At 30.7% G+C, this 20,136-nt stretch overlaps 1 protein-coding gene across 6 annotated transcripts in view; it reads left to right on the top strand.

Moving 5' to 3' along the window:
* The window catches only part of LOC126740816 (uncharacterized), a 166,264-nt gene extending 146,332 nt beyond the window's left edge, over window positions 1–19,932 (top strand). For 5 of the 6 annotated variants that reach the window (XM_050447005.1, XM_050447004.1, XM_050447003.1 and 2 more), the window contains 11 exons: window positions 2,343–2,512; window positions 8,637–8,784; window positions 8,836–9,046; window positions 9,099–9,266; window positions 9,320–9,514; window positions 9,569–9,775; window positions 9,837–9,979; window positions 15,636–15,723; window positions 15,779–16,054; window positions 16,117–16,451; window positions 19,221–19,932. In XM_050447005.1, the coding sequence (XP_050302962.1) occupies window positions 2,343–2,512; window positions 8,637–8,784; window positions 8,836–9,046; window positions 9,099–9,266; window positions 9,320–9,514; window positions 9,569–9,775; window positions 9,837–9,979; window positions 15,636–15,723; window positions 15,779–16,054; window positions 16,117–16,451; window positions 19,221–19,364 (2,085 nt within the window). In that variant the 3' untranslated portion in view covers window positions 19,365–19,932. Of the gene's footprint in view, window positions 1–1,317; window positions 1,441–2,342; window positions 2,513–8,636; window positions 8,785–8,835; window positions 9,047–9,098; window positions 9,267–9,319; window positions 9,515–9,568; window positions 9,776–9,836; window positions 9,980–15,635; window positions 15,724–15,778; window positions 16,055–16,116; window positions 16,452–19,220 lie in introns of those variants that run through there. The other variant, XM_050447007.1, reaches the window with a different exon arrangement.
* Window positions 19,933–20,136: the final 204 nt, after the last annotated feature.

Genomic DNA, 20,136 nt, shown 5'->3' with positions numbered 1-20,136 from the left:
ACTTGAATCTTAAACCAAACCTGTCAAATAAAATAATGACTTAAGGTAGCTTTTGATCATCTTATATATTCAACTTTTTTACAAATCCAAGCCCGATTTCCTTTTTTTTTTTAGAAATTTTTGCAACATTTTAACAGGTATTACTGAACAATTAAAGTAAGATATTTTAAAAACGTGCGTTAAATCATAACTTTGCAAGAATAACTTTTTTTTTTCAAATTAAATGAAGAATCTAACAATAGACTTCTTGTGAAAAAATATTTTATCACCTTGCAGATTTGAGACAAAAAAAGGACCAAGTCCATGTTACGTCATTGGCAATTTTTTTTCAAATTGACTTTATCAATAAATGACAATTCACTACAATAACCTGCACGCAAAATTTATTTAAAATTGAGCTGGTAGTTTAAAAGTTATAATAAATAAACAAATAATTATTCTTAACTTTAACACCGTGTATCTTCGTTATTAAACATTTCTGAGAATTTTTTTTTAATGAAAGTCTATTTCTTTTTCAATTTTCTAACACATATTAAAATTAATGACGTTTGAACTGGACCACCCTGTAGATGTTGTGACGTTAAGTATAGTTGTGATGAACAACTTCCTATTATGAAATGCAAGGTGGGTGCAGATCAATCACAACTATTAAAAAAATTATTTTAGATGATACTAAAAAATAGAGAATGTTTGGTAGAGATCGAATGATATTTACTTCTAGTAAAGATTATACAAGCTTGGAGACCTGGAGGGGATAGAAAAACATTATAAATCTTATCAACATTTACAACCGAAGCAAAAATATGTTGTATAACTCAAACACATGAATGTCTCGGGAATATATATTTAGAACATCTCGGAAATAATCTGTAAAAACCTAAAAAAATCTGTTTTATAAAAATAGATTCAAGCATTTGTAAAAGCTCAAAAACTGGACTTCGATAGACCAATGCTGTACTTTTGCTTATCAGATTTTATGATCTGAAATAGCATATCTTTAGTTACCAAAATAAATAAACCGTTTTATAATCTAAATCAATAAAAAACCACAACAAAACCGTAATTACTAGTACTTTATTTGGTCCCCTCCGGCAATAAATATACGTCGCAAAAAAATGTCCACTAAATAGAGGCGTGATGGTAAGTTTTAAATTTGGTAGTTCCTGTCGCAGATTAATATGATGATTAGTAGTTAACTTTGAAGCTATGCATACTTGAATGTCCCTATACATGGCCATCATACGTAAAGACCTTTATTATGAATACTAAATAATTTCAACTTGTATATTGACCACGTTGTTACGTGCAGTTTTCCATTGAGTTATTTCTTATTATCTGATTAAGTTGTTTTTTTACTTAGTTGCTTTTAGTGTGTTAAAAATGGCTCTATTTAGACCAATAAGCGTTAATATGCGGGACATTTGTACTGCCTATATCCTTGTAAGTATTTTATATTATGGAGGTTATAGCAATTTAAGAGATATAATCAGTCATTTAGAAAAATCTCAAGAAAATTATCTTCGTCTTCCCTATAATTTAAAAAAGGCCGCGTCGTTATTTTAGTCACGAGAAATTGAGAAGGTAAATGTTACTATCGACAATGTAAACTCTATTTCAGCCTTGCTATTTTTAGTTAACCTAATCGTAACTCATTTGGCTATTGTTGCGTAACAAAAGCAATTATTCTGGTTAGTTTTCGTACTCTTCCACGAGTTGCTAAATTAAATTTATTTTGTTATTGTTTGTTTCGTTTTAAACTGCTGATGCTGCTACTTTAATTTTGTTTTGCTTATTTGATCGTAAAGGAAATCTCAAGTTAGCCTATAATTTAATATTGAAATATGATCTTGTATTATATTATGCTCGTATGATAATATGAACTAGGTAGAACCCAAGTTAGAGCATTTTTTTTTTTATTACACGAGACAAATTTTATGCAACCCTAAAACTACCAACTTATCTGATGCGAGGGTCCATTTAAAAGATTAAAAGTGTTATATAATTTGTAGTTTTGAAGATCTTTATATAAATTTCACATTAGAATAAAATAATTTATATTTCTTGGCCATGTGAAAATGTGGTAAGCCATAACCGTGAAAGCTGCAATCTGTAATACGATATAGACCGATATTGGTGGTGCATAACGTGGTCTTTAATCCGACCGATGACGGCTATAATCCGGTATCTCGAGAAATGTAAAATGTAATGAAAAACCACTAATGCAAACCATAAAGGTCCTAATAACTTTCCTAATTTTTTCCGTTTAATTAAGAGTATTGTATATTATTCTTTTACGTTTTATTTGTCGTTTAATTAGTAATTTTTATATTATTCTTTTACAGGAGCTCCTAAAATCCATAAACCAAGTTCCCAAAGACCGTTCGGATCGACCGAAAGAAAATAAATTTCCATTGGATGATGACGTTAAATTACGAAGAAAACCTGAGATTCGAAACAATCGACTTTCGAAAACCACTGATTACGATTCTAACGTTAGAAAGCGTAATAATAAGTGAGTAAATTACTATGAACTATAAATCCTGTAAGACGAAAAGTTAAACATTTAAAGCCTAAAATGCAATAAAATTTCACTCTTTTTGTTTAAGTTGTGGGAAAATATGTACGAAAAATTAATTAGACCTTTGCCAGTAAAAAGGTCAATCTTTTAATGAATCTTTCAATTATTTTTAACGAACATATTGCTATTTTTTCAGTTGCTCTGTTCAAGTATTTATTTGCTCTGAAGTTGCAAATTGTCAAATTTTTATCTACTAGTTGGTACTTCCTATAAAATTCGAGTTTTTTCTTTAATATTAAAAATAAAGGAAATCAGGTTTATTTACAAATGTATTTATTATATAAATTATAATTTACTGGATTTCTGTTAAAGACTCTTGTTGAATGTTCCTAATATGCAAATCAAGTTTTACATATTAAAAGAGTCTTCCTTTTTCCTCAATACTTCCTATTCATTTAAAATTCAATGCAAAAAACTATCTGTGACAACATGAAAAAATACATTTTCTTTTTCTTCTTTTCAATCACTCTTCTTCCTCAATGTTTCCTATATACCTTTACGCTTTAAAACAGAAAATTATCTGAATCCTGCTAAGTAGAGTACTATCGCCAATTGAATTGATTCAGTGGATATATAGTATTTTTAGTCATATCTATTATTAAACAAATCTTGTTTATTATTTAAATGTTTTTTTTTTAAATTTTGTTGTTGCCTGTAATTTTTTTGATTATTCGACAAAGATCTTTCAAATTTCTAGGATACCATCTAGTTTAGTTTTCCGTGTTAACAACAATCTTCATCAATCTCTAAAATGCGGTAGAAAAAGGAAGCATTCCAGTCTATCTTGGAATTGCTAGTAACTTAGACTCTGGAAGTTGTCAAAAATATATGTCTCTAGCCACACACTGATTTCTATTTTTATGGTAGTTTTGTAATTGTAAGATTCTTATATTTAAAAGCCAACAAACCCCATTTATTTTTCACTAGTTTCATTTTACATTTTCTTAGAACACAGCTGTAATATTTGATAACTTATTGACAAGATTTCCTTTTAGCTTCTTGATTTCTTAAAGAACCCAATAAGCAGGTTATGCAGAAAATGACACTTAAATTACGAGACAGTTTTACTACTTACTAAAACTTTTTATTTTTACTCTCGACACGTTTTTCGCTAACGATGTTAGCATCTTCGGGAGAAGATTAAAACTGAAGTTATCATGATAGTTTCACTATCCCATTGTTCATTTATGATGGTTCCAAGGTTGAAATTTTGTTGAACACGTTTAATTCGAGTTCCGTCGACATATAGGGGATCTCCATTTATATCCAAGATATCACCGTGGTATTGTCGGCGTATCGAATATTATTCAGTCTGACTCCGTTCAAAAGGATACCTTTTTTTTCGGATTATAAGTTAAATATAAAAAAGGCGAGAAAATCCATCCCTGTCTGATTCCAGTAGAAATTTTAAATTGATCTTTTCCACAATTTGAGAGTGTAAAGAAAGTAAACATATAGATTAATATCTAAAATTAGCAAATCTATCCTCTCCTTGCTTTCTCCATCCAAAAAACAAGAATTAATGCATTCAGCCAATAATAACAATGCTGATATAGGAAAATTTGCTAGAACTTTTATTAAAATACCGTTTCAACCTAAGGAACCTTTAGTTTTTACTTCTCTTAAGGTTTCCATGATTTCTTCAGCTGTGATGAGGATAAAGTAAAGACTCACCAAACATACCATAAACAAATGATAGCGGATTAGCTGAAATAAGTAAATGCTCAGAGCGAGCAGAGAAGCAACTGAGCAGTAAAATGAAATTACATATTAATAATGATTTCCAATAATTAAATGAACACCTCGTAGAGAATGCTCCATGTTTCATTTTGTGTGTTATTAGCAGGCTACAGTCTATCTTTATAATATTTGGTTTTGGAAAGTTTTATAGTTTTGCGATATATTTGCTTGTAGTTATTAAAATAATGCATAGAAATACTATTGTGAACTATAGATAAGATCAAATGCTTTCCCATAATCAATTTGACATGCGTATACATCACAGTTGAGGTCTCTGCATCTCTGGATTCAGACTTGAACTTCAAAGAGTGTCTCTCTGGTTCCGACAGCATTTATAAAACCACATTGGTTTTTTGATATCTCGCATTTGTTGTAAATTCTTCTGTAGATGATGGTCATCAGACCGATGGTCCGATATTCCTCGCACTTCTTTGCTGTAGGTTTTTTGGACAACGCTATACATTCTGACTGCAGCTATTTTCGGGAATATTTCCATTTATATATGGATTTCGTTCCAAGTTATATATTTTGTTAAAGATGTCGGTAATCCAGGCTATTCTTTCATCATTCAATAGCTGTAGAAAGTCAGCCTCATCCCATTTGCTTTTTTGTTTTTAATTTTTATTGCTATTTCTACCTCGTGGTTTATTATGGGTGGGCCTGTAGCTTCTTTCGACAGTAAGTACGTGACCTCCGGTCCTTGATCCTTAAAAAGATTAATATTTAACTTCCACTTGTTTTTCGGATCATGTTTGTCAATGATAATTTTTCCATTTGTGTCTATGATCTTCATAACTTGCCGCTTTTTAAAAATTCTAATTACCTCTTTTATTTTTTTGTTTAAGTTAAAGTTGTCGAGTTTGCCTTGCAGCATTTCTATTTCTGTTTGTCTGTTGTCCTTCACCTCTTTTAATTTTTTTACCTTTGCGTTAACGTATTCGCTTGCTTTTTGTATTAAGAAATGATTTTCTTTTTAACTATATTCAGTTTGAATTTTATAACTTCTGCTAGAGGTATATGATTTGAGTCAATATCCGCCCCAGAATGTTTTAACTGAATTAAAGCATTCTTAATAGTGATATAGTCTATACTTGCGGTGCAGTCGTAGATTAAGGTAAAATGAAAATCCTACAGTAGTCTCCCTCCACTTATTTATTAAATATCAATAAGTTTTTTATAATTCTCTACATGCTTCGGACACAGCGGTGTCCATCATCAGGGGATAAAAAGTTTAAAATTGGTATCAGTTATACACAGCAGGGCTTGACTCTATATCAAAAAAACCTTTATTTATTATTATTATTTTTAAGTTTATTTATTTACATTATATTCATTCATCCTTGTCAACAATATGTGAATGTAAATAATTAAAATTAAAAATAATAATAAATAAAGAGTTTTTTGACATGAACTCAAACCTGGTTACGGACAATGTTACTAGGTGTATCAGCTGGCAACTGCCATGTATTTGTATATAGTCTTCTCTTTGGAAATTTGTAGAAAGTGTTTAATACTACTAATATTACTGTTATATAATACTGTTAAAAAGAATATGCTACTCGTTGTGATTCTTCCTTGTTGATTAACAGAAACATCCGACAGTTTTGGAAGTTTATGAGTTCCAAACGTAGGGCTGAAAACTTCCCATCTGTTATGTTCGATGGCAACAATCACTGTAATTTGGGTACTGAGCTGCCCGACCTTTTTGCGGAATATTTTAGATCTGTTTATAGTATTGATACTGACTTGAATCGACCTGAAGATTTGTTTTTTGACTCAGTTTCTTTTGCCGATCTGAAAATTCCGATTTCTTCTATATACGAAGAGATCATAAAGTTAAAATATAAATGGTCCTGGTCTTGATGGAGTACCTCCAGCTTTTACAGCGTTGCAATTTTATAATTTCTTGACACATTGTTTTCAACAAAACATTGTCAACTGGAATATTTCCTAAATCTTGGAAGGTCAGCTATTTAACACCAATATACAAATCTGGAAATAGGGAAGATATTACAAACTATAGGCCAGTATGTAACATAAGCACCATTCCTAAGGTATTTAAAAAAATTATCACTGTATCTTTATCGAACTTATTATCTTGCATTATCATGGAGGGACAATATATGGGTTCTTTAGACAAAAATCTATTGATCTTAATTTGTTAACATATGTTGATTATCTGTCGGAGTTACCTTAAAGATCGCACTCAAATAGTAAGGGTACACAATTTCAAATCTAAAGAAATCACTGTACCTTCAGGTGTTCCTCAGGGGTACCATTTTGGTCTCCTTTTGTTTAATATCTTTATTAATAACATTTCTAAGTGTTTCCTTTACTCAAGATTTCTTTGTTTTGCTGATGACCTTAAATGCTTAAATGCTTTGTGGCATCTTTTCTTGACTGCCGCCGACTGCAGGGTGATTTGGAAAGGCTGGAGCTGTGGTGTCATTGGCATGAAAATGAATATATCTAAGTGTCATTTTCGCTGTTCAATCAAAATAATTTGATTTTTGGGTTTAAAAGCAAAAACTCCTCATAGAGTACCGTCTATTGTGGACTTGGGAGTTTCAATTGATCGCTCGCTATCTTTTGTAGAACACATTGATAAAATGATATCCAAGACTCTAAGGATGTTAGGTTTTGTGAAACATTGTACTTTTGCTTTTATTGGTCCTTTATCTGTGAGACAAATATATTGTTCCTTAATTAGACCTATTATTGAGTACTGTCTTTCTATATAGAATCCCGCGTATACAGCGACATACATGCGACATATGAAAGGATAAGGGAGTTCTGTTTATGACTGATGTGTTTGTTATTGTATGCAGATTGTGCATCGATTATCTCCCACAGATCCGCCTAACAGACTGGAATTTTGCAGGGAGTTTGTAAGATTGTTGGGCGAAAAAGCAGATATAAAGAATAATTTAATTATGTCGGATGAAGCTTATTTTCATTTATCGGGTTTTGTTAATAAACAAAACTTTCAAAATTGGCGTGCACAATCATGCAGTTGCATGAAAAATCTTTAGCATTGCAACCTTTTGTTGGGATTATTGGACCGTATTTTTCTGAAGAGAACAATCAAACTGTAACCGTTACCTCGGAGCGATATTTCCAAATACTACATTTATTATCGTCAAACTACGTAGAATAAGAGTTGAAGATGACGAAATATGATTTCAACAAAATGGGGAAACTGGCCACACCCCTAGAATACTTATGCAGTTTTTAAGGAATAAGTTTCCTGGGAGATTATGTCCCGAAATGGAGACCTTACCTGGCCAACACGTTTCCTTAACTTAAAGGCTCCATATTGTATCGTATGGGCGTCCTTAAGTCTAAAGTGTATTTAATACAGCCTCGCATACTGGATGATCTAAAGAACAACATAACTGACGAGATAAGCATTGATGGAAGACTTTAAGGCACAGTTATGATCAACATCTGCGAAAGTATTGAGTTAAAAAATTTATAAAGTTTAATAGTGGACATTAAAAATTTGTAATTTTAAAAAATAATAAACTAATAAAAACTGCATTAAATAAGTATTATTTTTCAGATTTTTACTTCTTTGTAGCGAAAAACGTCACATTCCACTGCCGTACCCTGTACTTGTCACATTCACAGAATTGATCAGGTACAAAGAAAGTTTTTACGTTTTATTGCTTTTAAGTTTGATGTTATGCCTCTGTTGGGTTTTCATTATGACAATGGAACTCTACTGTTGGTTTCCATAAGACTTACTGTTCCAAGAAAGGAAACGAGATATGTTCAAACGTTTAATCAACTCTATAGGCGCACTGGGCATAAACTCATTCATTTCAAGATCCTCTAAATTAGCGAATTCTCTTCCTATCGATTGACCTCCTCAGGATGCCTTTCAAGTCATTTGTGAGATTGATTAAGAGTGTTTCTTGAAAAATATTGATTTAGTTGATATTCAGTTTTGGTAAATATAATGTATTGTGATTATACAGTTAGGCATGTGATAAAGATTAGATTTTGTATTTTATAGCTTATGTCTTAAGTGCTCTATAATATTATTAATGTAGGTAGTTACTTTGTCTGGCGTCTGCTCCAAATTTGTAATTTACTTTATTATTGTAATTTAATAGGCAAGTTCCGTGAATAAATAAATAAATGGATAATAGAATAGATCGTTTTCCAATTTTTTTTTCAAATAAGTGATTTAAGATCTGATAAGATCTTCTAGTCATAAATCTAACAGTGCGGAGATTTGAAAATAAATTATGTCTTAAGAACAATAAAATAAGCGACATACATAAATCTATATAATTTAATTTTTACGTTTTAGTATTATTACCAACACGAAAAATTTCGATATACGAGGCATCATGAAAATCGACCTACCTACCGGATCAGTGCTAACCAAATGGAAAGAAGAATATATTTCTTACGAAAATGAAAACTTTTATAGGATAAATGAAAAAACAAAAAATAAAGTAAATCCTTCAATTTTAATAAATGTTTTATCTTATTATTAATTATTTTAGGAACTGCTATATTTCAATGTAGCCATAAAATCCATTCGTTATCCGAAATCCAAAGAGTCCAAAGAAGTGGAAATTAGGGACAATAAGAGCATTTTTATGCTCCATTTTCAAGAGCTTAAGTATGCCAGGCAATTCATGGAAAATGACCGGATACAAGACTATCTTGTTGATAATAAACATACCATTAAGAAAACTTTGCTTAGGTTTTTAGGTAAAAATCCGCAAATACTCATGAAACATGGGAAATTAAGTTTTATTTTTAGGTAAAAGATCGAGTATAGAAATTTTAGAAAAGAAAGGAATTTACAAGAACGAGAACATATTTGCAAACACTTTAGCAAAAATCTATAACAAAAGTGGTCTGCTAGTTCCTATGTTTATTTACGAGGTGATCCAGCTGGTTGAATTGCCTGAAAATATCACCACGTTAGGTACGGATAATTAAGCATAATTTAAAATAATTTATTAACAATAATTTTCATAGGTATTTACCGGACTTCCGGAAATTTAGCCATTATACAGAAGATCAGATGTGAAGTAGACAATGGTAGATTGAATATTTTGAGTCAGTATGCTAAAGACCCGGACGTGTTGACAGGAAGTTTGAAGTTGTTTTTCAGAGAACTAAAGGAACCACTTATTTCACCAGATGTTTGTGAAAAGCTTTTGGAATTAACCAGTGAGGCCTATTATTATTAACTTTAGGGCTTCTTATTATTATGTTTTTTTTTAGAAACTGAACCAGCTAAAATGTCTTCAAAAGATCACACAAGAATCAGATCAGTTTTAATTAAAAATCTGCACGAAGCAAACTTGGAAACCTTCGCAGTTCTTATGAAACACCTTATTGAGGTGGCCAAGTATAAAGAATACAACAAGATGGACGCTTATAATTTGGCAATTTGTTGGGGGCCTACAATGATATTTTCTGCTCATCCTGGTATGTATTCGGTTGCGATGCATAATGAAATTATTACTGATATGTTTGTTTAATATTTCAGAAACACTCACGCCTGCAACTATAGAACTTTCTAAGGATATTGTAGCACAAAGTCATGATGCTACTAAACTTGTGGATTTTTTATTAGGATATTATGAGTTGTACCCAGCGGAGTTGGCATCACTGGGCAGAGGACCAAAACTGGTAAGTTGGTTATTTTTACAAAATTAGATCCATTTAACAAGTTTTGCGAGCCAAAGTTATATGTATAATTTTTTATAAAAAGCCTAAAAAAATGTTTTAAGATATGACTTTACTTTGTATTAAAACAAATAAAAGAGATCATAACATGTATTTCTTAAATATTCTTTAAGGTTTTTGGAAATTATACAATAAACCAACCTAAAAAATATTAATTGTGAATTAATATTTTTAAATTGTAGTGTTAAATATGTCTATAAAGAACCTCTTAAAAATTACAAAGGGGTAACTAAATGTTTTCGATTTTTAGACTCAATTTAAATTTTTATAGTTAAATTTAAAATGTAACACGAAGTCTCGGTCTCAAGGAAAGTTATAAGTAAAAGCAAAAATTAAAACAGACAGGTTACACATCATTAAACTTAAAAAATGTAACACAAACATAACTAGACACACAAAATAATTTCAGTAGGGGTTACCTAAACTGTGTTACCTAAACCTGGATTACCTATACAACTATAAAATACACCCTGATATTAGGACTCGCTTTAAAATAACACTATGGCATCAGTAAAATCTGTATTGTTGTGACGAATTCATAATGAGTTACTTATTTTATTGGGTATTACGTCACTTATAGCAAAAATCAATTTAGAAAGGGAAATTTTTAAATGAGCATCAAATATTATGGATGTACAACAAAATGCGGTAACTATTTTAACTAACATGGCAACTTTTATATTTCTGTATATCAAATAAATTTATCGGTGAACAAACTTAAGGCATTATTATATTTTTAATCTGCCAACAAAAGCAGGCACCAAAAAATACACAAAGCTTACAAAAACTCTAAATGAGGTTCTAATTTTCAAAACCAGTTTACCACAATACCAACTAAACTTCAAAAAATCTAAATGAGCATCTAATTTTCAAATTCATTTCAACTAAAATATTATATAATCATCAATTTTTTTTCTTAAAAGTTTTTATTTTGCATTCGGCAACAGCTTTCGTTAATGAATTACAAAAAAATCCGGCAACGTGCGTTTATACTGGAGCGACAGTTAACTGCGTTTGGGATTCCCATATACGTTTATTGGTTATGGTGTATATAATATTTCAGTAGTATAAACAGTTGTTTTATGCACCGTTTTATTCGTTTTAAACATTAAATAATCATGGAACTCGATACTGTTTTACCCGGGAATAGTTCTGATGATAATATTCAAATGGAGAATGAAATAGAAATTCCTTCATATCGTTCGGACAGTGATTCGGAGATTGAAGAATTAGAAACAAAAAAAAAGCGTGGCGAGAGTAAGCAGTGGCTCTTTGTAACAAAATTTGCATGTGTTAAAGAAGCGGAGGAAGTTGTTCGTGCAGAAAATACTTGGTCTATTTTAATAACGCATATGACTGAAGAAGGAAAGAAAAGGTTTTATCGCTGTAACAAAGTAAAACGTCGTGGCCCTCCGTGTGCGGCACAAATTTATTTACTGTTTGAAGCTACATCAAATGCTGTTTTGCTCTATCGTGTAGAGGCTGCCCATAACCACGAGTCGATTGGAATTCGTTCTGATTATGGAATAAGTCAGGAAGTTAAGACAGAAATAAACAAACTATTTGATTTACATTTGAAGCCTAAAGCTATTTTAAAAAGTCTTAGTAAGATGGACGGAGTAAAATTACCATCAATGAAACAATTGAACAATTATCTATCAAGTCGTAGACGTGTTAAATACGGTTCCTCAACTATAAGTCTAGGAGAACTGGAGCGATGGATATTAAATCATACAGCAGTTCCCGAGAACATACACCAAGTGTTTGTACTTTCTTATTATATATTCGAGGATGAACCAATGTCCTTTCGCTTTGCATTGTCTATAAAACATTTACTGGGGTTAGCAGAACGTCATGCAAATATTATCCATGCTGATGCGACATACAAGTTGATTTGGCAAGGGTTCTCGGTATTAGTTGTAGGAACTACAGATAAACATAGAAAATTTCATCCGATATATCTAGGAGCTTCGACAAACGAGTGTCAGGAAGATTTTACCATGTTATTTAATAGTTTAAAAGAACAGGCTTTGTTTGTATACGGACATTCTCTACAACCGTCGGTATTAGTTTGTGATGCCGCAAAGAGCATCCAAAATGCTTCTACAGAAGTCTTTGGTCCTGAACCCATTGTGAGAATGTGTTGGGCACATGCAAAAACAAAAATGCAAACCAGGGTTGAACAAACTTGCTCAGACAAAAACGCCCGAAAGAATATATTACACGACATTGATGCTTTACAGTCCGTTACTTCTCCTGAACATTTTACTAGCGCATCACAGCTTTTTATGAGGAAATGGAAAACCGAAACTAATTTTATTAAATACTTTAAAGAAGAGTGGTTAACTCAAAATCGCAATTGTTGCCTAGGTGCTGCCCCAGGATCACCAGCCACAAACAACGCACTGGAATCGTTTAATAGAACCATAAAAGATAGCAATACATTACGCGAAAGATTTCCTTTGTCTCGTTTTCTGGTTATCGCATCGGAGATGGTTAACGAATGATCCTGCAAAACTACAGAGGAGTCCTTTTCAATTACTCCGCTTATTAAACTTCCTGATTGGACAAAAGCATATCAATGGGCAAAATTAGACAAAAAATAAAGGTGTTAGATGCTGACACGAAGAACAATGTCTATATAGTACCAGGAGGTCAAGTATTGGATGTTCAGGCTGAAAAACCTTGGGAAACTTTTGATGAATTCAAATAATTTTTTTTTCCACTTGGAGAGTAACAATTCCCAAAGAAAAAGATGATTGGATGAATGGTAGCTGCAATTGTCCAAAGTTTTTTAAGATGTATATGTGCAAACATCTTCTGGGCCTAGCAATTAGATTAAAATATACAGTTCCGCCTGTAGAGGCAAAAAATATCCATATTGGACAAAAAAGAAAGCGTGAACGTCCATCAAAATCCAAACCTGCTTTGGTAATTCAGTGATATTTTTAATTTATTGAAGTCTTATTAATAATTTGTTTAATGTTCACTCTTTTTTGTTTTGTGGTTCAAATAATGTTTTAAAAATGGAATTTTTTGTTCTTTTTGTTTAATAAATAGAAGACAATAAAGTATATTTGTGATGCACAAATATACTTTACAAGTTCAAACAGTTTTTAGAAGCTTTATTATTTAAATAGCTATCCAGATTAGTATAAAACAGTTGACAATATTAACTTTATTAGATGCTAAAGATTAGATGCTCAATAAGTATTTTTGTTGCTCCACCCAGTTTTTAAACGTGCTAAAAAGTATAAAAACTGATGTTCGATTAAATACTACCCATTTAGAAATTATTATCTCACACGCTCAAAAATTAAAGACTTTTTCATGTATTTAAAAGAAATATGAACTCAAATCTATAATGATACCGTTCGATATACTTAATTCAAGTTAAGTTCAATAAGTTTTAAATACAATAATTTACTTGAGGTATAATAGATTTTTTTATATACCTAGGAGCTAAGGTTTAATCTATTAATCTCTGAGCTCGTTTCTTCTTTTTAATATCTTGCCTAACTTTGTTATGAATATTAAAATTAAAAAACGATAAAAACAACGAGAAGACCTACTTTTTAAAAAATACCTAATTTGAACCAACGTTGCAGTAGTTATAATATATACTACCGTTATGAAGGTAATTAAAGTAAAATTAAAAATATAAACAAAATATACTTATCTTTCAAATTTCCTGCTATATAATACCTTCTTCAAAACGCCTTCCTAATTCGACAATATTTTTTTTATAATATCACGGTTTATTAATAGTTTGACAAACTGTTTTAAAATATAACAAAAAATTCATCTTCCTCTCTTTTTAGCAAAGGAATCCATGTATTATTAAAATCAACCGAACAAGTAGCTAAACATTTATCTTCATTTAACATTATAAATGCACTTTCCTTTAGTTTACGTAATTTTGAAATTGGTTCCTTTGCTAAAATTAAGGAAGCATTCCAGTTTATTCTATGGTTACTGTCGAATGCATGTTGTGTAATTTTGGATTTTTGAAAATCATGGTTTCACCTATGTAAAATTTACCACAAGTACAAGGAATTTTATATATTATATTTTTATTAAATTCATTTTGATTGAAAGGTTTAGTTTTTGTTAATAAATATCGTAATGTGTTTTGTGATTTAAAAATAGTTCTTGTATTAAATTTTTTAGCAATTCTTTTTATCTTATCAGAAAAACCTGGAATAAATGGTAAAATAAGATTTGTCGTAAAAATTGGTTGATTAAATTTTATCCACGTAGGATTATCAAACTCTTTAAAGCAATTTTAAAAAAATTCTTTGGGATAATTAGTTTGTATTAAAATATTTTTAATAAAATCTTTTTCAGTTGTTAAATATTAATTATTACAAATAATGTTTGCAGGATCATATAAACTTTTTACCACTCCTCTTTTTACCATTATTAGATGATTAGAATTAAAATTAAGATATCTATCAGTAAGAGTTGGTTTACGGTAAATTTTAGTTTCAAAATTGTGCAAATCTTTTTTAATTAAATATCAAGAAAAGGAAGCTGACCATCAGCCTCCTTTTCATGAGTAAATATTATAGTAGATTCTTTGGAGTTAATGTAATTTAAAATTATAAGATCTATTTTGTTATGGTGATATATTGAAAAAATCTCATAAATATATCGCCACCATATTTTAGGTTTCTTATCAAATGTATTAATAATTTCAGATTCAAAATTTTCCATAAATATATTATTTAAAATTGGTGAAAAAGGAGAACCCATAGCCATACCAAAGTTTTGTTGATAAAATTCATTATTGTATTGGAAATAAGTAGTTTTTACACAATAGGTTAAAAGTTCTAAAATTGTACTAACGCTTAGTGTTGTACGTTCTGCTAAATTATTATCATTCTCTAATTTATTTTTAACAATATTTAAAGTTTTGCCAATGGGAACATTAGTAAAAAGACTTACATCAAAACTTACCAATAGATCATGAGGGTTAAAAGAAATTGTAGAAAGTTTATAAAAAGTGTTGAGAATTTTTGTGTAAGATAGTAATTTCTAAATTGATTCTTGCTATAAGTAGCGTAATACCCAATAAAATAAGTAACTCACTATGGCATTCTTATTTAAATTCCGAAAGTAAACATTTCGTATACTAATTGATTTAAACCTCATAACCTCAAGTCATGTAAAAATTGCATTCAATTTTCCACCAATGATACATATTTCCTAAAATATAAAATTTATCATACTACCTACCTTTACATTATGTTGAACAAAAGTTACAACTCGCCCAGTCTATTGTCACTGTCTAGTTTTATATTATACCTTGTATATATCCATGAATTGAGCCAAACTTTAGGTAATTTTACTTTTCAAACAAAATTTGAAATTCTCAGAAGTCAACAATACTGAATGTATTATAGAATCCTGCAAGACAAAATGTCAATAAAATATTTTTCTTAAATACTATATTCAGTTGGATTGGGTTGGGTTGATAATTATAATTCCAATACTAGGAGTGCTATTAAATATTTTGTACGAAAACTTCTAATTTGTAACCTCAAATGATTTCTCTTCAATAAACAAATTATTTAAACCCCACTTTTACTTTTCTTAGGAAAGTGAATCAGAGAGACTTCATCTGCTGGGCCGACAAGATTCCAAAGATAGTATGGATAGCTATGACAGCATGAGAAGTAAAAAAAGTAAGCTTAGAACTAATTTAAGTATACGTCGATGTCAATTGTAATTTCGTTTTAGGTGGAAGTAGCGTAAGTTTAAGCGTGGACGAAATAACAAAAAGACTAGTGGAGTACATAGAGCCGCAAATATCTACGGAAGGTCTCTATCTGAAGCAAGGATCTACAGACAAAACGAGCAAAATTATCAAGAAACTAAACAAAAAGAAAATAAACGAGCTGGAAAAGTACAAGAATGACGTTCTTGAGTTGGCAGAGGCTCTTAAGAAATATTTAAAAGATCAAGACTGTTTGGTGACACCTGATGCTTTGGAGTCAGTTTTGAGGATTTCTCCCGGTAAATTTTTAATTGCATTATACCCTTCAAAGAAATATTACATATTTATTATAAAATTGCAGATAGCTCTTATAGTTGCTTAGAACCAGCTACAAGGCGTAAACTGATCAGCCAAATAGAAGACACGCCCAAAAAAGATACCTTAATCTTCCTTCTGCGACATTTGGCCAAAGTGCTTGAATACCAAGAATCTTCTTATGGAGTACCTAAAAACCAATTGCTTACCATTTGGACTAACGTTTTAAATAATCAGAAAAAAACCAAAACTAGTAATGAAGAGTTTGAGAAGTTTTTATCGGTTGCTGTAAAGGTATTCAACGATAACTTGCCCGATGTTGTTAGGTCCAGTTTCAATAATAACGGAAATAGCCCTAATAGAAATGGAAGCATGAATGAGGTAAGACACGCTGTTTTGTAGTCATTAAAGTCAAAAAATACCAATTTTAATAAATATAATAATTCTAGATATTAATTACATATAATATGTATCAGCCAAGTGGAATTTATTATCACTTTATATCACTTATCACAATATATCACTTTATTCAATAAAAATGGTATTTGCACTTGCCTTTAGTTTTGAATCTAAAAAAATTATACAGGGTGTCTCATGTAGCAGTGACCAATATCACTTTCTTATTTTAAATGCGATACCCACGTATATTACTCAATTTTTGGATTCTTCAGAATATCCTTGAGATATTTGATGCATCATGTCCTCTACTAACTTCAGCTGTATTAACTCAGCTGTATCGGAGATATTAAATATTTTCGATTTATTGCAAAAATTAACATTAAAAACGAATGAAAATGATTTGGTTACATACATTTGTTACAACGCACTTAAAAACTAATAAGTAATACTGTTTATCTCATAATTAAATAACTAAACAACAAAAAAAGAAATATAGATCAACGGCCTAATCTTAAATGGAAATTTCTTTTAACGTTACTCAACATCTCACTCGTCTTCTTGAGTTGGCTAAGTCGAGAGGGTTAGTTTTGTAGAAAATATTTTTGATGTATAAAAAGAAGTTTAATGATGTTTGATCAGGGGATCGTGCTGGCCATTCCATCGGTTTTCCTCTCCCTATCCACTAATTTGGAAATATTCAATTGAGGTCTGCCGGACATTGATTTGGTAATGGGGCGGTGCTCCATCCTGCTAAAACCATATAATATTAGCTGGAACTTGTGGGTTTTCTGGATCAGGATATCGGTTTGTCAAAGTTGTCACGACACTATTTTGGAGCAGTATTAAATTATTGTCACTATTCAAAGAACCATTGATGAAGAAGGGACCTATGATATGATCTCCACCCTGAAAAGGTGAATATTAGTGTATATGAGATCATATCAGTAACATACCTACGGGTATAGAACAACATACCCGTAGGTATGTTGTTCTCTCATCCAGTGAGGATTTTTTTTAGACCAAAAGGAGCAGTTATCGTCGATGAGCATGACCATGAAGTATAAAGGTGCAGTCATCAGAAAACATGCTCTCATTGTTATCTAACTTTGCCATAATTTGTTAACAAAAAAACCGTTCTCCTATCAAAATCGTCTTCCATGAGTTCCTGAGTTGGTATCAATTTATAGGGATGCGTTTTTTCTTTCAATGTTCGAATAATTCAATGGCTCGACAACATCGAACATTGGCGCTGCTATTAGACCAGAAGTATGTGGACTTTCCTCAAACTCAAGCATAATATCCAATTTGGTATCATCACTTATTGCATTTGCAGCTGCTTTTTTAATATGCCTTACATATCTAAGCACGCAAAACTGCTTTTCTATTTTACTAATCGTCCCTTGGGTTATAGGAGGAAAATTGGGACATTTTTCATTATCATTTTAGAAATTATTATTTTGTGTGTTTCTGTTAAATGAACCTTTCTTCTGATAAGCAGTTCACGAAATTCAAACGACTTTGAAACTTATAACTATTGCTGACAGGCAATAATTTCCAAGGCTAAGTGTAAATGTAGAAAATAGATAATGCAATTAAATGAGAATATAAAGTAGGAAAAAATTGGATTTAATCGGCGCGACGCGATACGCACAAGTCTCTTAACTGATAAGGCTTCTAAATCGGACTTGGGTACTGGAATGGCGATTACTCAATTCATCACCCACACACGATTAATCAAGTATTTGGGTTGAATCCAGAAATTAGTGGTTCCGGAATGTCAACTCACGAAACACGCGGACTGTACCGTCACTTCTTTCACCGGAGTCCGTTCTCGTTCTCTTTTCCCCACTCAAATTGGGCTTGCCAAATTTATCACTTATGGGCATGCTCGATGCGAAAAAAGACGATCTGTGCGTATATTTAAAAGAAATTATACAGAGCGATACTGTATATTAGATGCGATAAAAAAGTAAGATTATTTTGCATTATTATTTTGAATATAGATATGTACTGAAATTAATATTTATTATAAGGTTGAAATGCATTTATTTTCAATGTTCTACCCATTCAATAGTCTCCAATCATTTACCAAGAAAAAATAAAATAAATTAAAATAAAGATTTCTAAAAACCACGCATCTTAAACCAAAGTGAAGAACACAATAATATTTAATTAATTTTTTAAATCTTATATCAGTAAGAAGGTATGTTCAAATGGTTTATGTTCACTTTCCCATTATCAAAACTGAAATAACAAAGAAAAATAAGTATTGTGTTGCAACGAATTTTTGCAGTAAATCGGAAAACACTTAATATCTCCCAAACAGTTGAAAGTTGTCGAGAATATACTGAAGAATCAAAAAAATTAAGTAATATACAGGGTATCACGTTTAAAATAAGAAGGTTCATATTGACCACTGCTACATGACACATCATGTATATTTTTTTTGTTGAAAAAAAATAGGGAAGTAAAAATACCTATGAACGTGTCTGAGCGTTTTTTCAGGAATATCTTCAGGTAATTAAACAGAGAATCCAAAAATGTACCCTATATTCCTAGACCTAATTCCTCCCGATTTCTTTCTATGAAAGTGACTTATATTGTGAAAAAATAATTATTTAACAGCTCTGATAGATTAAGTTATATAAGTCTTTTTTTGTTGTTGGGATATCTACAAGTTATATCCGTATAATAATACTACACATTATTCCTAATGAAAATATTATTACTTATAAATATGTATATTTGCAGCTTTTTAAAGAAATGAAAATGCAACACCACTTTCAATCAGACCAAACGGACAGAAACAGCAGATACGACAATGTCGACTCTGATGTAGGAGAAGCATCAATACTGGAAGAAACAGAAGAAAAGACTGAGCAAACAAAGTTGTGACAATAATTTGTTTTAAATAAAATCACTTTTTTTGCATTTAATATATGGCTAGTCGAACAAGTGTGTGGATAAATTTAACTCTTGGTTAAAAAGAAATGTGTTTGATTTTACGGACTTGCCAAAGATTAGAAACGTTTTCTGAAATGTGGAAAGACTACCATTAGTTTTATCTTTTAATTTAAGATGAGCACTTTTTTAACGTTATCTTGCATTGACAATATTATTGTAAATATTTAATAAGACTGTATAAATAGGGATGCATTTATTGTAACGTATTTTTAATAACATTTAACATTGCTAAAAAATCTATTTGAGACAACCATTGACAATAAAATAAGGGTGTGAATTGACTAACCCGAAGAGTTAGTCAAACCCCAATGTTACAAATAATTTTGGATATTTTTGTTTTATAATTAAATTATAAGATGTTTTACATTACATGAGAAGAACAAGCTTGTTATTATATTTGTTAAGTTTTGTATTCTACATAATGTGATATCTTTTAGGTTAATTTTATGTAAATATTCAATAGTTATACTTATATAGATTAATAAAATGTTAAAAATTCTTTACAGGTTTTTAATTAACTTATTATACCGGGTGGTGCGTCGCCGAGCGGAACATAAGATGTAAATTTTAAGGGGGCCAATTATTGGCTTCCCTGTACATTTTATAGAAAAAATGTAAGATAACTTTTTGAAGAGACCATTCTGGCAAACCCTTGTGCAAAGTTTCAAAAAATTTTAATAAGCGAATCTTGAATTATTCAATT

This window comes from Anthonomus grandis, chromosome 9 (assembly GCF_022605725.1).
Source record: "Anthonomus grandis grandis chromosome 9, icAntGran1.3, whole genome shotgun sequence".
NCBI lineage: Eukaryota > Metazoa > Arthropoda > Insecta > Coleoptera > Curculionidae > Anthonomus > Anthonomus grandis.
The sequence above is the reverse complement of the archived record's forward strand: the minus strand, read 5'-3'. Positions and strand labels throughout refer to the sequence as shown.